Source organism: Gigantopelta aegis, chromosome 1, assembly GCF_016097555.1.
Source record: "Gigantopelta aegis isolate Gae_Host chromosome 1, Gae_host_genome, whole genome shotgun sequence".
Classification (NCBI taxonomy): Eukaryota; Metazoa; Mollusca; class Gastropoda; order Neomphalida; family Peltospiridae; genus Gigantopelta; species Gigantopelta aegis.
The window spans coordinates 759,851-784,490 of NC_054699.1; the positions used below are offsets into that span (position 1 = coordinate 759,851).

General features: G+C 37.3%; 2 protein-coding genes across 10 annotated transcripts in view; one reads left to right on the top strand and one right to left on the bottom strand.

Annotated features, from left to right (window-relative positions):
- LOC121368903 (F-box-like/WD repeat-containing protein TBL1XR1) overlaps nucleotides 1-18,725 on the top strand; it is a 98,909-nt gene extending 80,184 nt beyond the window's left edge. For both annotated transcript variants that reach the window (XM_041493670.1, XM_041493662.1), the window contains exons 12-15: nucleotides 2,443-2,570; nucleotides 10,909-11,074; nucleotides 12,390-12,491; nucleotides 13,174-18,725. In XM_041493670.1, the coding sequence (XP_041349604.1) occupies nucleotides 2,443-2,570; nucleotides 10,909-11,074; nucleotides 12,390-12,491; nucleotides 13,174-13,200 (423 nt within the window). In that variant the 3' untranslated portion in view covers nucleotides 13,201-18,725. The remainder of the gene's footprint in view (nucleotides 1-2,442; nucleotides 2,571-10,908; nucleotides 11,075-12,389; nucleotides 12,492-13,173) is intronic.
- A 2,273-nt stretch (nucleotides 18,726-20,998) lies between these two features.
- LOC121368937 overlaps nucleotides 20,999-24,640 on the bottom strand; it is a 348,055-nt gene continuing 344,413 nt past the window's right edge. For all 8 annotated transcript variants that reach the window (XM_041493711.1, XM_041493704.1, XM_041493732.1 and 5 more), the window contains 2 exons: nucleotides 23,862-24,003; nucleotides 20,999-23,490 (listed from right to left, as the gene is read on the bottom strand). In XM_041493711.1, the coding sequence (XP_041349645.1) occupies nucleotides 23,147-23,490; nucleotides 23,862-24,003 (486 nt within the window). In that variant the 3' untranslated portion in view covers nucleotides 20,999-23,146. The remainder of the gene's footprint in view (nucleotides 23,491-23,861; nucleotides 24,004-24,640) is intronic.

Genomic DNA, 24,640 nt, shown 5'->3' on the forward strand with positions numbered 1-24,640 from the left:
CCAGTTATGGATCACTGGTTGGAGCAAGTGGTTTACACCTACCCAATGAGCCTTGTGGAACACTCGCTTATGGTTTGGAGTCGGTATCTGGATTAAAAAACCCATGCCTCAACTGGGATCCGAACCCAGTAACTACCAGCCTGTAGACCGATGGCCTAACGACGACTCCACTGAGGCCGGTCAGTAGTGTGTATAAAGTCTTCAAGTTATCTGTTATATATCGGTTACATCTGTTTCATGTCTGTTACATCGGTTACATATCGGTTACATCTGTTACATATCTGTTACATCTGTTACACATCTGTTACATGTCTGTTACATATCTGTTACATCTGCTACATATCTGTTACGTCTGTTACATCTGTTACATGTCTGTTACATCTGTTACATGTCTGTCACATGTCTGTCACATATCTGTTACATCTGTTACACTACCCATTAAATGTGCTTCTTGTTACCGTTTGTGCAGAAATAAAGATTTCTCAAAATGACCTATTGTGAAAAGTTGAATCCCGTAAATGAAAGACGTGAATCCATTTATATTCCTGTAATAACATTCTTATAAAATCTGAAACAAGTGTCTACTCTGATATTCAGTGTTCATGTAACATGTTATAAAATCTGAAACAAGTGTCTAGTCTGATATTCAGTGTTCATGTAACATGTTATAAAATCTGAAACAAGTGTCTACTCTGATATTCAGTGTTCATGTAACATGTTATAAAATCTGAAACAAGTGTCTAGTCTGATATTCAGTGTTCATGTAACATGTTATAAAATCTGAAACAAGTGTCTACTCTGATATTCAGTGTTCATGTAACATGTTATAAAATCTGAAACAAGTGTCTAGTCTGATATTCAGTGTTCATGTAACATGTTATAAAATCTGAAACAAGTGTCTACTCTGATATTCAGTGTTCATGTAACATGTTATAAAATCTGAAACAAGTGTCTAGTCTGATATTCAGTGTTCATGTAACATGTTATAAAATCTGAAACAAGTGTCTACTCTGATATTCAGTGTTCATGTAACATGTTATAAAATCTGAAACAAGTGTCTACTCTGATATTCAGTGTTCATGTAACATGTTATAAAATCTGAAACAAGTGTCTAGTCTGATATTCAGTGTTCATGTAACATGTTATAAAATCTGAAACAAGTGTCTACTCTGATATTCAGTGTTCATGTAACATGTTATAAAATATAGTATCAAAAATTTATTTTATGTAAATAATAATGTTCCTGTATTCTTTCATTCAAGACTGCTGAAAACTAATACAAGGGAAGTAACTCTTTCTTAAAGAGCAAAATGTATGTTCTAGATGTATAGTTTGAGTGTTATACATAGTTAGTGATAAATTTAATCTACAAGCTTATTATTTTTTAAATTTTTATTATTATTTCTGTTTTTATAATAATTCTTTAAAATTTCAGTTAGTTAAATACAATTTGGTGTCAGTATATTGAAGTCTGTCAATTTATGTTTTTCACCACTTTCTATTCATTTGACCTTTCCACTACTGGATTAATTTTTGACAAAAAACACATTGAGTGGGTACAAGTTCATAATTTTTACTCACATATATTCATCTAAATGTTTTATAAAAACATGAAATAAAGTTCATATTTGAATCGGTAAGTAATATTTTTGTGGGTTTTTCAAAATGTTTATGATATTTTAGATCAGTTAATATTGATTAAAATTAGGCAAAAAACTCAAAACAGTCTCATTTACCTACGGGCATTTGTGGCCAGCTATCCAGTATTTATGTCCTATTATTCCCGATAACAGTGGTTTTCTGACCAAAACAAAAAAGAAGAAAAAAAGAACTACTATTCATATCCCTATATTTGGTGATTTTTGTTGTTGGTAAAACGGTCAAATTTATTATCAAATTAGCTGTCACAATCAGCTATCGATCTCTGAAAATGACCGCAACATGCCGCTATTGTTGTAAACTGAAAATACCTGTTCGAAAATCATTTTTTGAAGTCTAAATTCCAAAGAATTTTCCATTGAAAAAACCCAAAAGTCACTATCTTGTAAAATATTTTTTTTATTATTATTATTAAATTTCAGTTCCGGCAAGTGTCGTGTGCAAAACGGCGGGAAATATGAATTGGGGAATGCACTGTATGCAGTATCTCGCCTGCAGGTGTCAGAAGGTTAAGCTGACAAAAATCATGTCTGTCTTGATAAGAATTGATTACATTTTCTACTCGCTATGATGAAGTCAAAACACGAGATACAAGTATCACTTTTGTGGTGACACGATCAACTTCTACATTTAGTTCCAACATAGTTTAAATATTTAATTTAGTTAGTTCCATGAAATTCCTGTTATTTTAAATATATTTCTTTATGAAAACACTAGGTAAAGTGAATCACTGCAGATGTTTGTTGTGTGTTTTACACTGTTTTGTTGTTTGCTTTGTTTCAGATCTGGAGTATGAAACAAGATACGTGTGTGTATGATCTTCAAGCTCATAATAAAGAAATCTACACGATCAAGTGGAGTCCTACAGGGCCCGGCACAAACAATCCCAACTCTCCGTTAATTTTAGCAAGGTAACAACCACATATTCATCTACAGCCACCGAAAATCCGTGTTTGACAGAGGCAAATTCCGTGTTGGAAATTTGCCGATTCCGCGATTTCCCGCGTTTGTGAAAAATGGCAATTTCCTTGATTTTCCATGCGATAATAACAATTTCCGAGATTTTCCATGCGGTAAGAAACCGGTAATTTTGCAATGAACCCATCATCTGCGTACAAACTGTTGTCAAAACGGCAATTTCTGTGACATATATTCAAGTGCGGACTCAGACTATACTAAATAACAGTCTAGTATTTGATTGCATGTAAACAAATAAACAATAAATAATATATTGCATTGTATTACAGTATATACTGTAATACATACTGGCATCTGTCAATCAATGATGCCAGTCTGGGTTAAGTCTGTTTCAACAACAATTTAAATATTAGTAAAGTTAAGATACAATTATTGAATGAAATTGTTGTTAAAAAAAATCTTTGATACTGCAGTGAATCAGAATGATTTATTTCGGGAATATTTAAAAATAAAAACAACATTTAATTTACTACAGATACACAATAATGGGCTAAATAACGATTAACGGTTTAAGGTTACATCTCGGTTAATACCGTTATTATCGGAAACAACATTTAATTTACTACAGATACACAATAATGGGCTAAATAACTGTTAATGGTTTAAGGTTACATCTCGGTAATACCGTTATTATCGGAAACAACATTTAATTTACTACAGATACACAATAATGGGCTAAATAACTGTTAATGGTTTAAGGTTACATCTCGGTAATACCGTTATTATCGGAAACAACATTTAATTTACTACAGATACACAATAATGGGCTAAATAACTGTTAATGGTTTAAGGTTACATCTCGGTAATACCGTTATTATCGGAAACAACATTTAATTTACTACAGATACACAATAATGGGCTAAATAACTGTTAATGGTTTAAGGTTACATCTCGGTAATACCGTTATTATCGGAAACAACATTTAATTTACTACAGATACACAATAATGGGCTAAATAACTGTTAATGGTTTAAGGTTACATCTCGGTAATACCGTTATTATCGGAAACAACATTTAATTTACTACAGATACACAATAATGGGCTAAATAATGGTTAATGGTTTAAGGTTACATCTCGGTAATACCGTTATTATTGGAAACAACATTTAATTTACTACAGATACACAATAATGGGCTAAATAACTGTTAATGGTTTAAGGTTACATCTCGGTAATACCGTTATTATCGGAAACAACATTTAATTTACTACAGATACACAATAATGGGCTAAATAACTGTTAATGGTTTAAGGTTACATCTCGGTAATACCGTTATTATCGGAAACAACATTTAATTTACTACAGATACACAATAATGGGCTAAATAACTGTTAATGGTTTAAGGTTACATCTCGGTAATACCGTTATTATCGGAAACCGAAAGTGACTGAACCTTATGATGCGCTACGTGCCATTGTGTTCAATATATTTTAAGTTATTGTCAGTTACCAATCAAGTAAGAAAGCACAAGGTTATTTCAATGAATAAGAAGTCAAAAGGTCTGTTTATTGACAAAAGTACGAGTTTGAAAAACATTTTGTAAAAATAACCGAAAAAAAGGACGGTTTTCTGTGTTTTTCTGCTGTCGCAGATTTTCGGTGGCTCTATTCATCTGTAGTGACCACTGGCTATTAGATTTGATAATAACATCTGATCTGTAGTGACCACTGGCTATTAGATTTGATAATAACATCTGATCTGTAGTGACCACTTGCCATTAGATTTGATAACACCTGATCTGTAGTGACCATTGGCTATTAGATTTGATAATTACATCTGATCTGTAGTGACCACTGGCTATTAGATTTGATAACACCTGATCTGTAGTGACCATTGGCTATTAGATTTGATAATTATATCTGATCTGTAGTGACCACTGGCTATTAGATTTGATAATAACATTTCGGAGTGCGATCAGAGAAATTTTTTTTTAGTATTGCATCGCGTTTCACTACACAGGTTTTGGAGATTGCAACACAGTTTTAAAACATTAAACAGTAGTTGCCAATCAATTTTTAACTGAATAGAAATATTGCTAATGAAGATTTTGAAAAGACAATGTTGCCTGGCGATCTAGCTCAGCCCGCAGATCGTCATGGAGTGCTTCTGTCATAGGATCAAACCCCATTGATGAACCCATTTTCGCATTGGTTTGTTTCTGTCCAAACAAGTGCCCCACAACTGGCATATCTAAGGCAGTGGTATGTGCTGTGTTGTCTGTGAGAAATTGCATGTAAAAGATCCCTTGCCGCTAAAAAGGTAGTGAGTTTCCTCACAATTATCCAATTATTGACATCCAGTACCCTATTATTGACATCCAGTACCCAATTATTGACATCCAGTACCCTATTATTGACATCCAGTACCCAATTATTGACATCCAGTACCCTATTATTGACATCCAGTACCCAATTATTGACATCCAGTACCCAATTATTGACATCCAGTACCCTATTATTGACATCCAGTACCCTATTATTGACATCCAGTACCCTATGAGTAATACATCAATGTGCTTTAGTGGGGTTGTTAAACAAAACAAGACTGTAACATTTATTGACATCCAGTACCCTATGAGTAATACATCAATGTGCTTTAGTGGGGTTGTTAAACAAAACAAGACTGTAACATTTATTGACATCCAGTACCCTATGAGTAATACATCAATGTGCTTTAGTGGGGTTGTTCAACAAAACAAGACTGTAACATTTATTGACATCCAGTACCCTATGAGTAATACATCAATGTGCTTTAGTGGGGTTGTTCAACAAAACAAGACTGTAACATTTATTGACATCCAGTACCCTATGAGTAATACATCAATGTGCTTTAGTGGGGTTGTTCAACAAAACAAGACTGTAACATTTATTGACATCCAGTACCCTATGAGTAATACATCAATGTGCTTTAGTGGGGTTGTTCAACAAAACAAGACTGTAACATTTATTGACATCCAGTACCCTATGAGTAATACATCAATGTGCTTTAGTGGGGTTGTTCAACAAAACAAGACTGTAACATTTATTGACATCCAGTACCCTATGAGTAATACATCAATGTGCTTTAGTGGGGTTGTTCAACAAAACAAGACTGTAACATTTATTGACATCCAGTACCCTATGAGTAATACATCAATGTGCTTTAGTGGGGTTGTTCAACAAAACAAGACTGTAACATTTATTTTCTTCATCATGTAACATGTAATATTTAGTATATTATTTTGTAAACATCATTATGCGTTATAAACGTGTGCAGTATATGGGTTTTATCAAATATTTTGACATCCAATAGCCAATGATTAGTGAATGTACCTAGTGTTGACTAATTTGGTTTGTGTGTTTCAGCACTTCGTTCAATAGCCAGTGATTAATGAATGTACCTAGTGGTGGTGTTTGTGTGTTGCAGTGCTTTATGTACCTAGTGGCGGTGTTGACTAACTTGGTTTTTGTGTTACAGAACTTCATTCAATAGCCAGTGATTAATGAATGTACCTAGTGGTGGTGTTGACTAACTTGGGTTTGTGTGTTGCAGCACCTAGTGGTAGTGTTGACTAATTTGGTTTGTGTGTTGCAGTGCTTGTTCAATAACCAGTGATTAATGGATGTACCTAGTGGTGGTGTTGACTAACTTGGGTTTGTGTGTTGCAGCACCTAGTGGTGGTGTGGAATAATTTGGTTTGTGTGTTGCAGCGCTTGTTCAATAGCCAGTGATTAATGGATGTACCTAGTGGTGGTGTGGACTAATTTGCTTTGTGTGTTGCAGCACTTTGTTCAATAGCCAGTGATTAATGGATGTACCTAGTGGTGGTGTTGACTAACTTAGGTTTGTGTGTTGCAGTGCTTTATGTACCTAGTGGTGGTGTTGACTAACTTGGTTTGTGTGTTGCAGTGCTTCATGTACCTAGTGGCGGTGTTGACCAACTTGGTTTGTGTGTTGCAGCACTTCGTTCAATAGCCAGTGATTAATGAATGTACCTAGTGGCGGTGTTGACTAACTTGGTTTGTGTGTTGTAGTGCTTCATGTACCTAATGGCGGTGTTGACCAACTTGGTTTGTGTGTTGCAGTGCTTAGTTCAATAGCCAGTGATTAGTGAATGTACCTAGTGGTGGCAGGGCTCGCGCTGTCGTTCGCCAAAGTCGCCAATTGTGAAAAAAAATTTGTGAAAGATTTTTTCACATCTCGATTTTTAGAACCAAACGTGTTCAACCAGTTTTGTTTAGTTGATCTGCCTCGTGGTGTGAATAAGCAATATTTCATGTCCATGTGGCCAGTCTACTATTCAGCAGTGTATTGCCAGCTGCTTGTCGTAAAGCTAGAAAACGCTATTAAATAAAATGAAATATTTTTTAAGACATGTTGCATTGTTGATACTAAATGTTTGATTACTATCGACTACAAGTTTTACTTTTTATTAGTTATGTTTTGTCATACCAGTTAATAAATCTAGGTCACATGGTTGAGTTCATTTCCACGAAGTATTGGTGAGGAATACATATTATTTCTCACTTATATATAATCATTATTAGTTAAAACTTTCTACCTTTACAGATTATATTTCAAACATATTAAGTGGCAAAATTATAATTCATTTGTGCTATATCTACTGATACAATACTAACACGATACATCCCTCCGCCCCTTGCACAGAAATACAAACATCGAAACTGGCGTAAAACTGGAAAAGGTTTTTTCCCCAGGCCTGTTGCATTGGAACAATATCTGGAGGGGGTAGCACAGTCTCTGGTGGGACTATTGAGTTTTATCTTTATATGAAGCAGAAAAGAAAAAAGATAACCAAAATAAGAACAAAATCTAATGCCAGTGACAGGAAAAGAAGGAAGTGTGTGGGAGACAATTGTTGAAGAACTTTAGAGGGGTGATTATTGTCATCATTACAAAACATAACGCAGGCAGGGTTACAAAAAAAGTCAGATCTTACATTATGTAATTGTTGAACGTCTCCATAATTGGACATTTATAAACTTCTTTTGTCATTTTCAAATTATTTTGAATAAAAATTGTAATAAAAACAAAAGGGCACTGGGTCCTGTTCTGGGCCCCGTTCCACGAACGAATTGTAGCTAAGGTCAATTGTAGTGATTTACGGTGAGTTTTACAACTGGCACCGTAAACTTTACAGCCGTTCCACGAACGAATTGTAGCTAAGGTCAATTGTAGTGATTTAAGGTGAGTTTTACAACTGGCACCGTAAACTTTATACAGCCGTTCCACGGACGAATTGTAGCTAAGGTCAATTGTAGTGATTTAAGGTGAGTTTTACAACTGGCACCGTAAACTTTACAGCCGTTCCACGAACGAATTGTAGCTAAGGTTAATTGTAGTGATTTAATGTGAGTTTTACAACTGGCACCGTAAACTTTACAGCCGTTCCACGAACGAATTGTAGCTAAGGTCAATTGTAGTGATTTAAGGTGAGTTTTACAACTGGCACCGTAAACTTTATACAGCCGTTCCACGGACGAATTGTAGCTAAGGTCAATTGTAGTGATTTAAGGTGAGTTTTACAACTGGCACCGTAAACTTTACAGCCGCTCCACGAACAAATTGTAGCTAAGGTCAATTGTAGTGATTTAAGGTGAGTTTTACAACTGGCACCGTAAACTTTACAGCCGTTCCACGAACGAATTGTAGCTAAGGTCAATTGTAGTGATTTAAGGTGAGTTTTACAACTGGCACCGTAAACTTTACAGCCGTTCCACGAACGAATTGTAGCTAAGGTAAATTGTAGTGATTTAAGGTGAGTTTTACAACTGGCACCGTAAACTTTACAGCCGTTCCACGAACGAATTGTAGCTAAGGTTAATTGTAGTGATTTAAGGTGAGTTTTACAACTGGCACCGTAAACTTTACAGCCGTTCCACGAACGAATTGTAGCTAAGGTTAATTGTAGTGATTTAAGGTGAGTTTTACAACTGGCACCGTAAACTTTACAGCCGTTCCACGAACGAATTGTAGCTAAGGTTAATTGTAGTGATTTAAGGTGAGTTTTACAACTGGCACCGTAAACTTTACAGCCGTTCCACGAACTAATTGTAGCTAAGGTTAATTGTAGTGATTTAAGGTGAGTTTTACAACTGGCACCGTAAACTTTACAGCCGTTCCACGAACGAATTGTAGCTAAGGTTAATTGTAGTGATTTAAGGTGAGTTTTACAACTGGCACCGTAAACTTTACAGCCGTTCCATGAAGCAACCTTATGGTAGTCGTAAGTGCCCCTTTAATTATTAATAGATTCTTTGCAAAGAAGTGCAAATTAGTTAAATAATAAATTGTGTACAGACTTTTCGGAACATGTTGGATGTATTCATTGGTATAGGACAACCATGAAGTAACTTTGTCAATTTATTCGGTAAGCGATAATTGCCGAATGCATAAGACATGAGTTATCTCTTATTTTCGTGTGAAGGTCGTTAGGCCTAGACTGTTTTTCATCGATCACAGAGTTTCATAAAAGGTATTTGGTATATATTAGATCCATTGTTACACAAAGAGTTAGTATCCTTCTTAGAAAATTATCAAATCATCATCTAACTGCCATTTGACATCTACGTTAGTGGCTTACAACTGCCTCGTACCAATTGTAAATTTTCACTGTAACTTACGGCGATAGTAAGTTACTCCGCGTCGTGGAACGGGCTGACGATTGTAGAAAAAACTTAAGGTCTCGATGGTAGGTATTTACGACAATAGTAGGGCTAAGATCGCTTCGTGACCTATTGTAAATATTAATAGTAACTTACGGTCTCGATGGTAGGTATTTACGACAATAGTAGGGCTAAGATCGCTTCGTGACCTATTGTAAATATTAATAGTAACTTAAGGTCTCGATGGTAGGTATTTACGACAATAGTAGGGCTAAGATCGCTTCGTGACCTATTGTAAATATTAATAGTAACTTACGGTCTCGATGGTAGGTATTTACGACAGTAGTAGGGCTAAGATCACTTTGTGACCTATTGTAAATATTAATAGTAACTTAAAGTCTCGATGGTAGGTATTTACGACAATAGTAGGGCTAAGATCGCTTCGTGACCTATTGTAAATATTAATAGTAACTTACGGTCTCGATGGTAGGTATTTACGACAATAGTAGGGCTAAGATCGCTTCGTGACCTATTGTAAATATTAATAGTAACTTACGGTCTCGATGGTAGGTATTTACGACAGTAGTAGGGCTAAGATCACTTTGTGACCTATTGTAAATATTAATAGTAACTTAAGGTCTCGATGATAGGTATTTACGACAATAGTAGGGCTAAGATCGCTTCGTGGAACGAGGCCCTGTACATGATTTATTCCAGCATTTTGCACACGTATCTCGAAAGCTCAGATACTGAATGATATAAGTTGTTAGGCTATTAAATATGTAAACATTATGTACCGGTACTTACATTTCACACTTTTGGTGCAAAAATATATGTATAGTGTATGTCTTAGTCTGGTGAATCTTTTTGGGAACATATATATTGGATCAAAATTCACTTGATTCTTTCAAATTACAGAGAAACATACAATTTATATCATTCTCTGATGCATACAAAAAGTAAAATTGTCTCTTTTGTGATATACCACTCGTGATGCACTGACTTCAATGAGCCCATCAACGGGGATCGACCCTAGACTGACTGCACATCATACAAGTGCTTTACCACTTTACAGCCAGCCCTAGTCATCAGCAGCATTTCATTATTAGATTACAAGACGTAAACTGAATAATAAGTACATTTTAGCATATACTATATTATCATAAAGAACGAGATTAAAAATATAATCTTTTGACTGAAATGAAAATATGTTACTGGCAAATATATATTTAGATTGGCAAATTTTGTGTGTGTTTTAGTGCTTCATGTAGCTAGTGGTGGGGTTGACTAATTTGGTTTGTGTGTTGCAGTGCTTCATGTACCTAGTGGTGGTGTTGACTAACTTGGTTTGTGTGTTGCAGTGCTTCATGTACCGAGTGGCGGTGTTGACTAACTTGGTTTGTGTGTTGCAGTGCTTCATGTACCTAGAGGTGGGGTTGACTAACTTGGTTTGTGTGTTGCAGTGCTTAATGTACCTAGTGGTGGTGTTGACTAACTTGGTTTGTGTGTTGCAGTGCTTCATGTACCGAGTGGCGGTGTTGACTAACTTGGTTTGTGTGTTGCAGTGCTTCATGTACCTAGAGGCGGTGTTGACTAACTTGGTTTGTATGTTGCAGTGCTTCATGTACCTAGAGGTGGGGTTGACTAACTTGGTTTGTGTGTTGCAGTGCTTCGTTTGACTCAACGGTGCGGCTGTGGGAGGTGGACCGCGGAACCTGTCTCCACACGCTGACCAAACACCAAGAGCCGGTCTACAGCGTCGCCTTCAGCCCCGACGGCAAGTACCTTGCCAGCGGCTCCTTCGACAAGTGTGTCCATATATGGAATGTACATGTGAGTACCACACAGTCACATATAGACATCAAAGTTTTCTGCATTTATCTACAATTTCCGATTTTTTGTCATCTGTACAGTATTTCCAGCTTTTCCATTGTTTGTCAAAAAAAATAAAAATTCATATTCATAGTTGAAAACTTACAATATGGTTTTGGCTGATACTGCGCATACATTCTAAATCGGGGTTGCTATTTTAGTCCATTATGCAACCGTAACCACATGGCCAAGCTCAGTACCCAAACACCAATATTATATCCACACTGGACCCAGTGACAGACGTCCACACTGGACCCAGTGACAGACGTCCACACTGGACCGAGTGACAGGCATCCACACTGGACCCAGTGACAGACGTCCACACTGGACAGAGAGACAGGCGTCCACACTGGACCCAGTGACAGGCGTCCACACTGGACCCAGTGACAGGCGTCCACACTGGACAGAGAGACAGGCGTCCACACTGGACCCAGTGACAGGCGTCCACACTGGACAGAGAGACAGGCGTCCACACTGGACCCAGTGACAGGCGTCCACACTGGACAGAGAGACAGGCGTCCACACTGGACCCAGTGACAGGCGTCCACACTGGACAGAGAGACAGGCGTCAACACTGGACCGAGTGACAGGCGTCCACACTGGACCCAGTGACAGGCGTCCACACTGGACAGAGAGACAGGCGTCCACACTGGACCCAGTGACAGGCGTCCACACTGGACAGAGAGACAGGCGTCAACACTGGACCGAGTGACAGGCGTCCACACTGGACCCAGTGACAGGCGTCCACACTGGACAGAGAGACAGGCGTCCACACTGGACAGAGAGACAGGCGTCCACACTGGACCCAGTGACAGGCGTCCACACTGGACCCAGTGACAGGCGTCCACACTGGACCCAGTGACAGGCGTCCACACTGGACCGAGAGACAGGCGTCCACACTGGACCCAGTGACAGGCGTCCACACTGGACCCAGTGACAGGTGTCCACAGTGGACCGAGTGACAGGCGTCCACACTGGACCCAGTGACAGGCGTCCACACTGGACCCAGTGACAGGCGTCCACACTGGACCCAGTGACAGGCGTCCACAGTGGACCGAGTGACAGGCGTCCACACTGGACCCAGTGACAGGCGTCCACACTGGACCCAGTGACAGGCGTCCACACTGGACCCAGTGACAGGCGTCCACACTGGACCCAGTGACAGGCGTCCACACTGGACCCAGTGACAGACGTCCACACTGGACATGTGTAAAGACATTGTTTGTTGAGAGTTATTGTTACATGTGTAAAGACATTGTTTGTCGTTCTGTTCCAGTCTGGTTCATTGGTTCACAGTTACAGAGGCACAGGGGGAATCTTTGAGGTTTGCTGGAATCACAGGGGAGACAAAGTAGGAGCTAGTGCTTCTGATGGGTCGGTGAGTAGCTCACACTAACTTTTCACTCAGCTCAGTGAGTAAATTGCACTTTCAGATGCCTTTAAGATGGTTCAGTGAGTAACTCACGGAAGTTTTAGACAGCTCAGTGCATAACTCACACATAACTTCCTCTAGTTCTAATGAGAAATTGATTGGTTGGTCTCTGCCGATGTGATCAGTTATAAAATCATTAATCGATTGTTGTGGAAATTGTTAACTGTTATTATTTGTACAGTTTAGATTTGTTTGGGTTTGTTTTCATGTGTATGTAAAGAAAACATATTGAATAGCTAATAACGGTAAAATTAGTGAGATTTCTATTGTCAGTTCTGGTGAACGTGACAGTCGTATACAGTCAGACATTGTTATCTTCACTTCTCTTATTTCTAGTGTCAGTTCTGGTGAATGCGACAGTCGTATACAGTCAGACATTGTTATCTTCACTTATCTTATTTAAATTGCACAAAATATTTTAAGGTTGAGAAATGGCATCATTTTTTTCAAAATTTATTATAAATATTTACTAAACCGACCGCTGTCGTGAGTTGTTCGCTTTTGTCCCTTTAGCATCCAAAACACAAAATATACTGCATGTTATAACCGATTGAGTAGAAAAGTGACATCCCTGGTTTTATATTGATGATTTTCTTGTAAATATTTTCTTGTTTTGTTTTGATTGTAGGTGTTTGTGCTAGACTTGAGAAAGTAGCTGCCTCTGTAACCCGGTGACTACACCAGACACTTCTCTGTGAGGTTTGCGCGTGACGCGACATGACAGCCGATGTCGCTGTTGACGACGTGCGTTGTGTGTGTGTGTCTGAGTGTGAGAGTGTAACGAGGCCTTGCCGGCCACACGCACCGCTGACAGCTTGTTGAGTCGTGCAGCCACTGTTTTATTTCTAGAAGGCATATGTGATAATCTTTACGAGGGAGGCTCAAAGTGGTGTTGGGACTGCTGCCATGGCTGGTGTGGTGTTTCAGTCACCTGCTGAATTTGCATTGTATGTTACCATGGAGACTGTGTGTGTGTGGGTGGGTGTTTCGAGGGGTCGACACCAGGAGTGTGAGCTTTATGTCTCATTGCCTTGCTTCAACAGAGAATGGTGTTCGAGTGTTAGACAAGAAATCTTGTGCTCACTAAATGAGGTGTAGATGATAAGAGTGTAGTCTACAGTATCTGACCCTGTGGGTGCAGGTGGTGCAGTCCTCCTGGGCTGGGTGTGGTCCTGTTGTAGGGTACAGTCCTCCTGGACTGTGTGTGGTCCTGTTGTAGGGTACAGTCCTCCTGGGCTGGGCGTGGTCCTGTTGTAGGGTACAGTCCTCCTGGGCTGGGTGTGGTTCTGTTGTAGGGTACAGTCCTCCAAGGTGTAGGAACCAACCCTGGGTGTTCAGTCTTCATGGAGTTACAGTCCTCCTAAGGATCCAGCCATGGGTGTGTTACAGTGCTCATAAGGATCCAGCCATGGGTGTGTTACAGTGCTCATAAGGATCCAACCATGGGTGTACAGTCCTCATTGAATTACAACCATCAGTGTAGTCCCCAAGGATCAACCGTAGGTGTACAGTCCTCATGAAGTTACAGCCCTGGGTATATAGTCCCCAAGGATCAACCGTAGGTGTACAGTCCTCATGAAGTTACAGCCCTGGGTATATAGTCCCCAAGGATCAACCGTAGGTGTACAGTCCTTATGGAGTTACAGCCCTGGGTATATAGTCCTCATAAGGATCCAACAGTCGTGAGTGTACAGTCCTCATGGAGTCACAACCTTGGGTATATAGTCCCCAAGGATCAACCGTAGGAGTACAGTCCTCATGGGTACAGCCTTGGGTATATAGTCCCCAAGGATCAACCGTAGGTGTACAGTTCTCATGGAGTTAAAACCCTGGGTGTAGTCCTCATTGGGGAATTCAGTCCTGAGATATAGTCCTCATGTGCAGGATAGGCCTGTAGGATGGTAGTAGGCCATGTTCATGGATATTGTCACAGATAAAGGACACACAGAGGTCTTTCAAAGGATTTCATCGGCATCACGTCATTGTTCATTCATTATCGCATGACATCGTTTCACAGCACTGTGACATTGTCATCAGAATCCCTGTAACCGCCGTGGGGGCTTTTAAAAAGTGCCACTGCCAGTGAACTTGAAACACAACTTTTCATACAGAGTACATGTTAAGTGCTAATGACTAAACGACAGAATCAATAACACTTCCTTTAAGAGTTGCACAATTAGAGCCATTACCGTACTTTAGTTCCATAGAATGGATTCATATTGGTAGATTGGAATAGTAAATAGTGCACAGAAATTGCTTTTTGTGTCATCACTGATAGTAAACATATGGGTGGATTTTATTTCGAGGAGGGTCAGAGGTTAAAATGTTTTCCCAGATTGAATTGGAAGATGAGATTTCATTATTCAATCTTTATCGATTTTCATAATGAAAATTGTTAATACAATTGTCGAATATGTCCATATGTCCGTGTTTTTTTTCTCCAGCCAGTGAATAAACCATGTTTGAAAGATTAACTTGTTTTTTAAGTTTAGGCAAGAGATTTAGGGAAAATCACCATTTAAATTTTACATTGTGTTTAGGTTATATATCTTATAGAATTGTAAAAGCAAATCACCATTGAAATTTTATATTGTCTTTATGTTTACGTAATGGAGTTTGAAAAAAAAAATTCACCAGTTAAATTTGATTTTTCTTTAGGCATAGATGACAGAATTAGGAAAAATCACCAGTTAAAATTTTAAAAATGTTTAGGTAATAGAATTAGGAAAAATCACCAGATAATTTTTTGTTTGTTTGTTATGACTAAATTACATCCATGAAAATAAGCAAAGATCATTAAGTAACCCAAGATCAAAACAAAGTTATAAAGTCCTCAACTCGAGTTTTCTCGATCTAAAAGTGCTTGCTTTCTGTACATAATTTACACGGGCTTGTTGGCCTGCAGTTATCTCGTTAGCTAATCACAATTCCAAATAGCTCTCGCTGATGTGTATTTTACAATATTGCAAGCATAGCAGAATCTGTCATGTTATTAAACATAAATACCTATATATGTGGGGGGTTTTATTGACAAAATGCAAAGTTGTGTTGATTTGCTATATATAACTGGAATATTCTGTCATAAAATGTCTGGTTTAAGACAGAAATTAGATCACTGCAACCATTTCTATGATTGGTGTTTTGGGTTGGAAACGGCTAAATTATCAGCCTACTTGGCTGCACAGTTAGGTTCAATTATTCAATTTACATATCTGTGTAGCCTAAAAATAGCCACTGTATCAGTCAGCACTGTAAATGGCTACCCCCCACTCCCATCTCCCCCCAAAACCCCCCAAAATAAAAAACATTTAGGTGGGGGTTTTAATGAATGCAATTATGATTTCATGGAAATAAATATTAAATGTTATTAAAAGATATAAATTATAGGGTTTATGTAATTTTTGGCTTGTATCTTATAAATATTTTATTTAAAGAGTTTTGTATGGCAGAATATATTATGACAAAAATAATGTGATTTAAATACAACACTGATAAAAGGTTTCTTGGTGGTAAACAAAAAACTTGATGATCATGGAATTCCAAACATGTCCCAACAATATGGCTTCAGTAGATTTTCCTGCTTTATGAACACTAGTAATACAATGTTTCACTAGTGCATAGGCTTTTAGAAGCAGGGAGGAAGTCATTACATAGAAATAAAAGTATTCTTGTCTCCACTTCTTAAATCCACATGATTATTAAAAAATATACTTTATATATCTAGAAAGCATCACAATAAATAAATGTGAGAATTAACATTATTTTGTTGGCATATTTTTAAAACTAATAAATACACATATCATGTAATGCGTTAGACTCTAAACTGATGGGTGGTATAATCAATAACTTAATGAACTATTAATCACAAAGTGGATGTTCTTGCATTGCTTCTTTCAAAATCCTCTTTTTGATAATTTGAAATTAAATTTTATCAATTAAATGTTTTATTTATATAGATATATATATATATAAAAAGTAGCAGCCGCCCACTAGTTATAAACAATTCTTGACATTTTAAATAATTTTCTAATCATTAAATATATTTTATTCGTCATAGAAAAAAGTAAAGTAAATTGAAGTTTGGGAGGCATGTGTTTTTGAGGTAATATTTAATATTTTATTTAAAGTTTGTGTTTTTATAATTGGAAATGCAAACTTTTAGAAATTGGTCAATATATTCAGGTGTTTTTTCTTCTTTTTTCTATTTATTACATTCTTAATATATTTTTATTTAAACTGACCAGATGTTTTAAAAATGCAGTAATTTTTCTTTCAAAATACCAACTTGGCATCACTACTAATTCATCTCAGCTGTATATATGACTTTTAAAGACAAACAGTTATGATTTAATCAATTGCTTGCTTTTTAAACGAGTGAAAAAAAAGAGTAGGACATGTAGAATTTTCAACTGATGCATCACAAGAAAAGCATTAGAGTCAAGTTTTGGCAAAAGGAAAAAGAATTTCTACTAATATGGTACATACATATTTATCATCTGTTATTCACAACTTGAGCTGAGAGAGGAAAACACATCTGCCTCTGGTGCTACACTTACTGATTAGGCAGCTAGCATTTTAAAGTGTGTTTTAGTACAGACAGGCAGCACTTACCAGTGAGTTTGATAGGCTGTACTAATAAAGTACTAGTGGTGAAAGACAAACTTGCCAGCTGAACACTCAATACAACACACTTGCCTGTGTGGCTAAAACTATGATGTATTTCCACATGACTGTAAAAATTCAGTTAATCTAAACATGGCCAAAGTTCAATTCAGTCCTCGTCAAAATGGTCATCGCTTATGGCTTTCTCTTACATTTTCTGTATTGTAAATCAAGTAAAAGGTCAAATAGATGAGCTTTAAACAAACAATAATTCGGTGGTTATGGTTTGTAAATAAACTGCTCTCCTGAAATTATGTAGGAGATCAATTGTTCGGCGTCAAATTAACATTAATTTTGAGTAAAATAAATTGATGATATTCACAATATGATAAGGCAAGCAGTTCTTTGCCCATGCAGAAATCATTTTGCACGAGCACATGCAAACCATAGTGACTGATAATTAAAGCTTTATGAAGGTGATACAGGGTGCAACTTAACAATACAATCAGCTAGACATAGGTGGTTGGCCAAGTGGTTTCCAGCCAGTTACACAAATCGCTCCTGTGTAGAGAGTGGCTGGAATAAAGTATAAAAGTAGTAGAATGAACCAGAAATCGAGTGTCTTGCCAATTACTGGGATGAACCAGAAATCGAGGGTCTTGCCAATTACTGGGATGAACCAGAAATCGAGTGTCTTGCCAATTACTGGGATGAACCAGAAATCGAGGGTCTTGCCAATTACTGGGGTTTTGGGCCGGGCTAACTCTTGACCAAGCAGAAGAATTTGCCAAATTGATATTTATACTTAAAAAATTGCTAAAAATCCAATTAGCGCTGCTTTAGGCTTTATTGGTGCTTATAAAATTTGGAAACTGTTTTTAAAATTGGCGGTAATCAAATTTGGCAGTGTTCAGCTGTGATAATTGGCAACTATAAAAAAACTACCTGTGTCTGCTGATAGACGTTATTGTTATGTTCAGTGTATGCTTTAAAATACTGTAATTATAAATACAAAGTGTGTGTACCACCTGACAAATGTTACACATAGTTGGCTTATAACTATTTTATTATACTACTTGAATTTACACACATGTATTTGAGCTGTAAAGATTTTTAACATGTTCTACGAACATAAGGTAGAGCTTTGGGGTTTTTTCCTTTTATTTTTGAAAACTAGAATCTTTGTCACACTACAACCCAGATAGCATGCGACCAGTGGTGGACCATCAGTGGTTTTAAAAACTAGAATCTTTGTCACACCAACCCAGATAGCATGCGACCAGTGGTGGACCATCAGTGGTTTTAAAAACTAGAATCTTTGTCACACCAACCCAGATAGCATGCGACCAGTGGTGGACCATCAGTGGTTTTAAAAACTAGAATCTTTGTCACACCAACCCAGATAGCATGCGACCAGTGGTGGACCATCAGTGGTTTTAAAAACTAGAATCTTTGTCACACCAACCCAGATAGCATGCGACCAGTGGTGGACCATCAGTGGTTTTAAAAACTAGAATCTTTGTCACACCAACCCAGATAGCATGCGACCAGTGGTGGACCATCAGTGGTTTTAAAAACTAGAATCTTTGTCACACCAACCCAGATAGCATGCGACCAGTGGTGGACCATCAGTGTTTTAAAAACTAGAATCTTTGTCACACCAACCCAGATAGCATGCGACCATCTTTGGACCATCAGTGGTTTTAAAAACATCTTTGTCACACCCCAGATAGCATGCGACCAGTGGTGGACATCAGTGGTTTTAAAAACTAGAATCTTTGTCACACCAACCCAGATAGCATGCGACCAGTGGTGGACCATCAGTGGTTTTAAAAACTAGAATCTTTGTCACACCAACCCAGATAGCATGCGACCAGTGGTGGACCATCAGTGGTTTTAAAAACTAGAATCTTTGTCACACCAACCCAGATAGCATGCGACCAGTGGTGGACCATCAGTGGTTTTAAGAACTAGAATCTTTGTCACACCAACCCAGATAGCATGCGACCAGTGGTGGACCATCAGTGGTTTTATCGTTGGTCCATCATCAGTTGGATGGGTGGGCCACATTGGCTCAGTGGTTTTGGTTATCAGCTGTCTGTCGTTTGTTAACCAACATCAGAACAACTGAATTCCGACAGCATTTCTACCAAAATCAATGTTAACAGTGCTATCTCAGTTGCAGAATACCAGCTTGCCAACAAAATCATTTCTTAAAATTTGCTTTGATCTAAAAACATACCTTGAGCTATATATCCATAAAAAATTAAAGATTTTCAAATAATAAGATTAACATGTTTTAATTTCGTAATAGAATTTTGAAAATTATTTGAAAATCTTTAGAGGAAGATGAGACATTTGGTCGTATTCAATTGAGACAAACACTTTATAACATTATGCCAGGCAGATGTTCTTGACACGTTTGCTGTCTTTGTGCAACTCTGATGGTCCATTCTAACTGCCGAAAGCCAACATGCCATATTTTGATGATTCTCCATTTCAGTTTGATAAGACTGGAACCTAGTTGTACTGAATGCGACTGTACAACAAAGAAGCATATTACAATTTCAAACTGGAGTATTTACGCAAACATTTGTGTGGGATCAATTAATTTACACTTATTTATTGAAAATAAAATGTTAAAAGATGCAAAATAAAGCATTGTAACTTTGAGATAGCACTTGTAAGCCAAATTTTACTGATGCTATCTGGAAGGCCTGTGTCATGTTTTTACAGTGAATTAGCAAGTAAAGGCTAATGCAGACTGGATGTGGCACTTGCCATTACATTACCCTGGTACATTAGTTCAGAGCATTTAGACTGGATGCATGTGATGTGCCCATTTGCAGCCGGAAAGCAGATGGTATATGTGCCTGAAACATAAGCCGCAGACAGATGGGCAGCATCCAGTCTGTACGAGACAGATGGGCGGCATCCAGTCTGTACGAGACAGATGGGCGGCATCCAGTCTGTACGAGACAGATGGGCGGCATCCAGTCTGTACGAGACAGATGGGCAGCATCCAGTCGTACGAGCCTTTAGACAAGAATTTTCATTCATTCTACTCACCAGCAGCACATTAGATGTGTCCCATTGTTTAGTAACATATTGAGGCATTATTCATTTTCCTTCAGCAAGTAACGTTAAAATGCATTTCAGCTTATTTATAGGCATTATCAGGACTTGTTTTGTTCTCAGCAAGTAACTCATTAAGATGTGTTCTCTGTTCAAATCATTGAGTACTGTGAAGTTGACAAAAGATGTTATTAATTCCATATTGGCAGACAACACATTAAGATGTGTTGCTCATTCTCCATTGACAACACATTAGTGTCACAGATTATTAACGTGTTATTAATTTTCCATCAACACATTAATGCCATTCAGCCTCCTGGCAATGTGAGTTGTACAATGGTGTGTTACAAACTTCAACATGTTATTCGTTCTCCATTGACAACACATTAACATGTTATTCAGCCTCATGGCAACACATGAAATGATGTGTTATAGAACTTTAATATTGTTCATTTTCCATTGGCAACACAATGTGTTGTTCTTCGTTCTGTTTGCAAGCAACACATAAGATGTGTTGCGTATCATTCATCCACATTGTTGATCATCCGATTCACACTCGATCCTACCAGTAAGAATGGCAGTGTTTTATTTTGTTGGCAGATATTGTCAGATGTGCTGTAAATACGTCTCTGGTTTTGTCATGCAGAGACATTTTGTATCATGTTGAAATGTTATAAAGTGAAGAAAAAAAATAAAAATAAATAAAAATATAAAAATTTGTTTTGTTCTGTTGTTTGTGTAGATACCTGGTTAGTAACAACAAAAGCATAATTTACAATACTTCCATTTATTCACTGTCATACATCCATCACAAAAATGCATATATAAATTATATATATCGACACAACAAGCGTACACTTAAGTGCAAAATGCTACAATATATTCTTACAAAATACCATATGAAAACAGGTTACTACCCATGCTTATAAAACATATTGGGCAGAATTTACTAAAGATACTTTAAGCACCCCTGTGTGTAATAATTTATGATAAATGCAGGTATCATGTCCTGTCAAGTTGCTTGTACACCCATCTTTGATGAGTCCTGTTATGGTATGCAGAGTCGGATCTAGGCCCCCCCCCTAAATTTTGTGATAGTAATAATTTTATTATACATTAATTTTCATTTTTTTACAATCCCCCTCCAAACCTCCCCCAAAGTTCCCTTGGCATTCCACCTCATATCACTGGGGCTCCACTAAATGGATTTTCTGGATCCGCCACTGGTATGTCTATACATCTGCCATCAACTTGCCATTACCAGAACATCTCTTTATCATCAATGCATATATGATAATCAAACCTTGCATGCAAATAGAACATCAATGGGATGGTCGTGTGTAGTGTACCATAACTAGGTCACTGCGACCTACTTTTGAAGGGTGTACCATGTACCTCACCAGTACTCAATTCCCCCTGCATTTAAAATAAACACACCTGAAATAATCATCTATAAATAGAGATTACTGTATAAACTTGTGTGTTGTAGTCGCTTTACGAAACAAGTTAGGATTTTGTTATTTCCACGAGCGAGAGCAAGGGTAATGCATAAATCCGGACATTAGTTTCGTAAAATCGGTACAACACACGTGCGAGTAATAATTTCTTTATTATCCCTATTATTCTGGTTATTTTTAATTAATAACAAAGGCCATCTCAAAATGTTTCAATCAGAGGAGACACAAAATGACGTCATATTTCACATACACAGTCTGAGCTAGGACGGGAAGAGACTTCATGTTACAACGTCTATTCCCAAATTACATCTTTACACTTGTTATTATACATGTGCTTCATATGGTTTTTATTAACTCGCTTATGTTGAACCATGTGGATTATAATAAATATGACACTTCAGGGTGAATGTAGACTGAAAATGTAACATAATGGGGCTGTATTTATGACCAGTATTCCTCTGCAATACAATATCGTGCAACTAAGTTTAGACAAAAAGTTTTATAAGCATGGGTCAATACAGTACTCTACTTTATTTATACGGTAGGAAATGTTTCACGATTGTACACAAAAATAATTCGGGGGGGGGGGGGTCCCCCCATTTTCCTTTAAGTGCACTTGTAGTAGTTTGAATATTTATAGACTTGATTTTCTCAAATAACTGATTCTGTCTTAGAATATTTATAGACTTGATTTTCTCAAATAACTGATTCTGTCTTAGAATATTTATAGACTTGATTTTCTCAAATAACTGATTCTGTCTTAGAATATTTAAACAGTGGACTTTTAGGTACCAGTTTGAATATTTAAACAAGTCTATTGTCTGGCAAAAGTTTGAATATTTAAATACTTCAATTCTTTGGTGGTTTAAATATTTTAATAGCAGTTTAAATATTTAAATAGCCGGTTTTCTGGTAGCCAAATGAATATTTAAATGGCCAATAGCTGGTTTTCTGAAAGTAGTTTAAATATTTAAATAGTTGATAATCTAATAGCAGTTTAAATATTTATTAAATTACTGATTCTCGGGTATCAGTTTGAATATTTAAACAGTTGATTCTCTGGTAACACTTTAAATATTTATTAAACAGCTGATCTCGGGTATCAGTTTGAATATTTAAACACTTGATTCTCTGGTAACACTTTAAATATTTATTAAACAGCTGATCTCGGGTATCAGTTTGAATATTTAAACAGTTGATTCTCGGGTATCAGTTCGGGTATCAGTTTGAATATTTAAACAGTTGATTCTCGGGTATCAGTTCGGGTATCAGTTTGAATATTTAAACAGTTGATTCTCGGGTATCAGTTCGGGTATCAGTTTGAATATTTAAACAGTTGATTCTCGGGTATCAGTTTGAATATTTAAACAGTTGATTCTCGGGTATTAGTTTGAATATTTAAACAGCTGATCTCGGGTACCCTATTGAATATTTAAATAGTAGATTCTCGGGTATCAGTTTGAATATTTAAATGGTTGATTCTCTGGCTGAATCGTCGTTCTCTCCCACGTACACACCGCTCTCGCAGCTCTCGAGCCAGGACCCGCTGCGGTGAATCTCCGCTACCGGCTCCACCCCCGCGTCAGCCATCACCCCGACACCGTTACTAATCTGATAGATGATAATCTGAGGTAATCGGCCGGTGACCAGCAGGTAATCCTTCACAATCCTGGCGGTCACGTGGCACACAATCCTAGCACAAACAAACAGGATTATGACACAGGCTGTGTTGAAGCACAGACTCCGAGCAGTGTTTAGCAAGGGAGACAACTCTTGACTTATCAATGAGGAGATGTTTGAGAAATCAAAATCTGCAAGAAAAAAAAGAAAGAAAAAGAAATAAAATGGATGAACAGACAGATGGATGTGGAGTAAACAAGTTTCATGTTTTCAGTTTGATATTTCAATAACACACCATTAACTTCTGGCCTAAAATTATAACTGGCACACAAATTGGATTGAAGAATAATTTTATATTTGGTTATTGATGACAAGAATGCAAGTAAATATTTAAAGCCACTATCTAGCTTTGCCATCCTAGAACATCCTTTACTAAAATAAATCAATCACATATGACCGATTACATATTTTTTCTTCTGAATTCTAAGACACATTAAGTTTTGATAGGTCTCTTGTTAAAATCTTGAGTTATCTTTGGGAAAAAAGGGAAAGAAAAACTTACCATCAAATATATGATGTTGTATGGGAAGAAAGTTGCAGGGTGTAAGCGGTGACAGGGAAGGCATACGGATCTCTCCCAAATCACAGGCAACGTTTGATGTGTTGTTACACAGCTCAGACATAACAGACAGGAGCAGGTCACTCTGAAATACACAAACACATTCAGATATTTAACACTATAACAGGTCACTCTGAAATACATTCAGATATTTAACACTAACAGGCCACTATAAAATGCACAAACACATTCAGATAATCAGATATTGAACCCAGACAGGTTAGTTTGAAAGAGAAGCATTACTCTAAAACAAACCTGCACTGCTAAACCATTAACAATCGGTCTCTTACCTTTCAGGACTGTTTTCTCTTAAACGTGTGTATTACTCTATGGTTAAAACAAACCTGCACTGCTAAACCATTAACAATCGGTCTCTTACCTTTCAGGAATGTTTTCTCTTAAACGTGTGTATTACTCTATGGTTAAAACAAACCTGCACTGCTAAACCATTAACAATCGGTCTCTTACCTTTCAGGACTGTTTTCTCTTAAACGTGTGTATTACTCTATGGTTAAAACAAACCTGCACTGCTAAACCATTAACAATCGGTCTCTTACCTTTCAGGACTGTTTTCTCTTAAACGTGTGTATTACTCTATGGTTAAAACAAACCTGCACTGCTAAACCATTAACAATCGGTCTCTTACCTTTCAGGACTGTTTTCTCTTAAACGTGTTTATTACTCTATGGTTAAAACAAACCTGCACTGCTAAACCATTAACA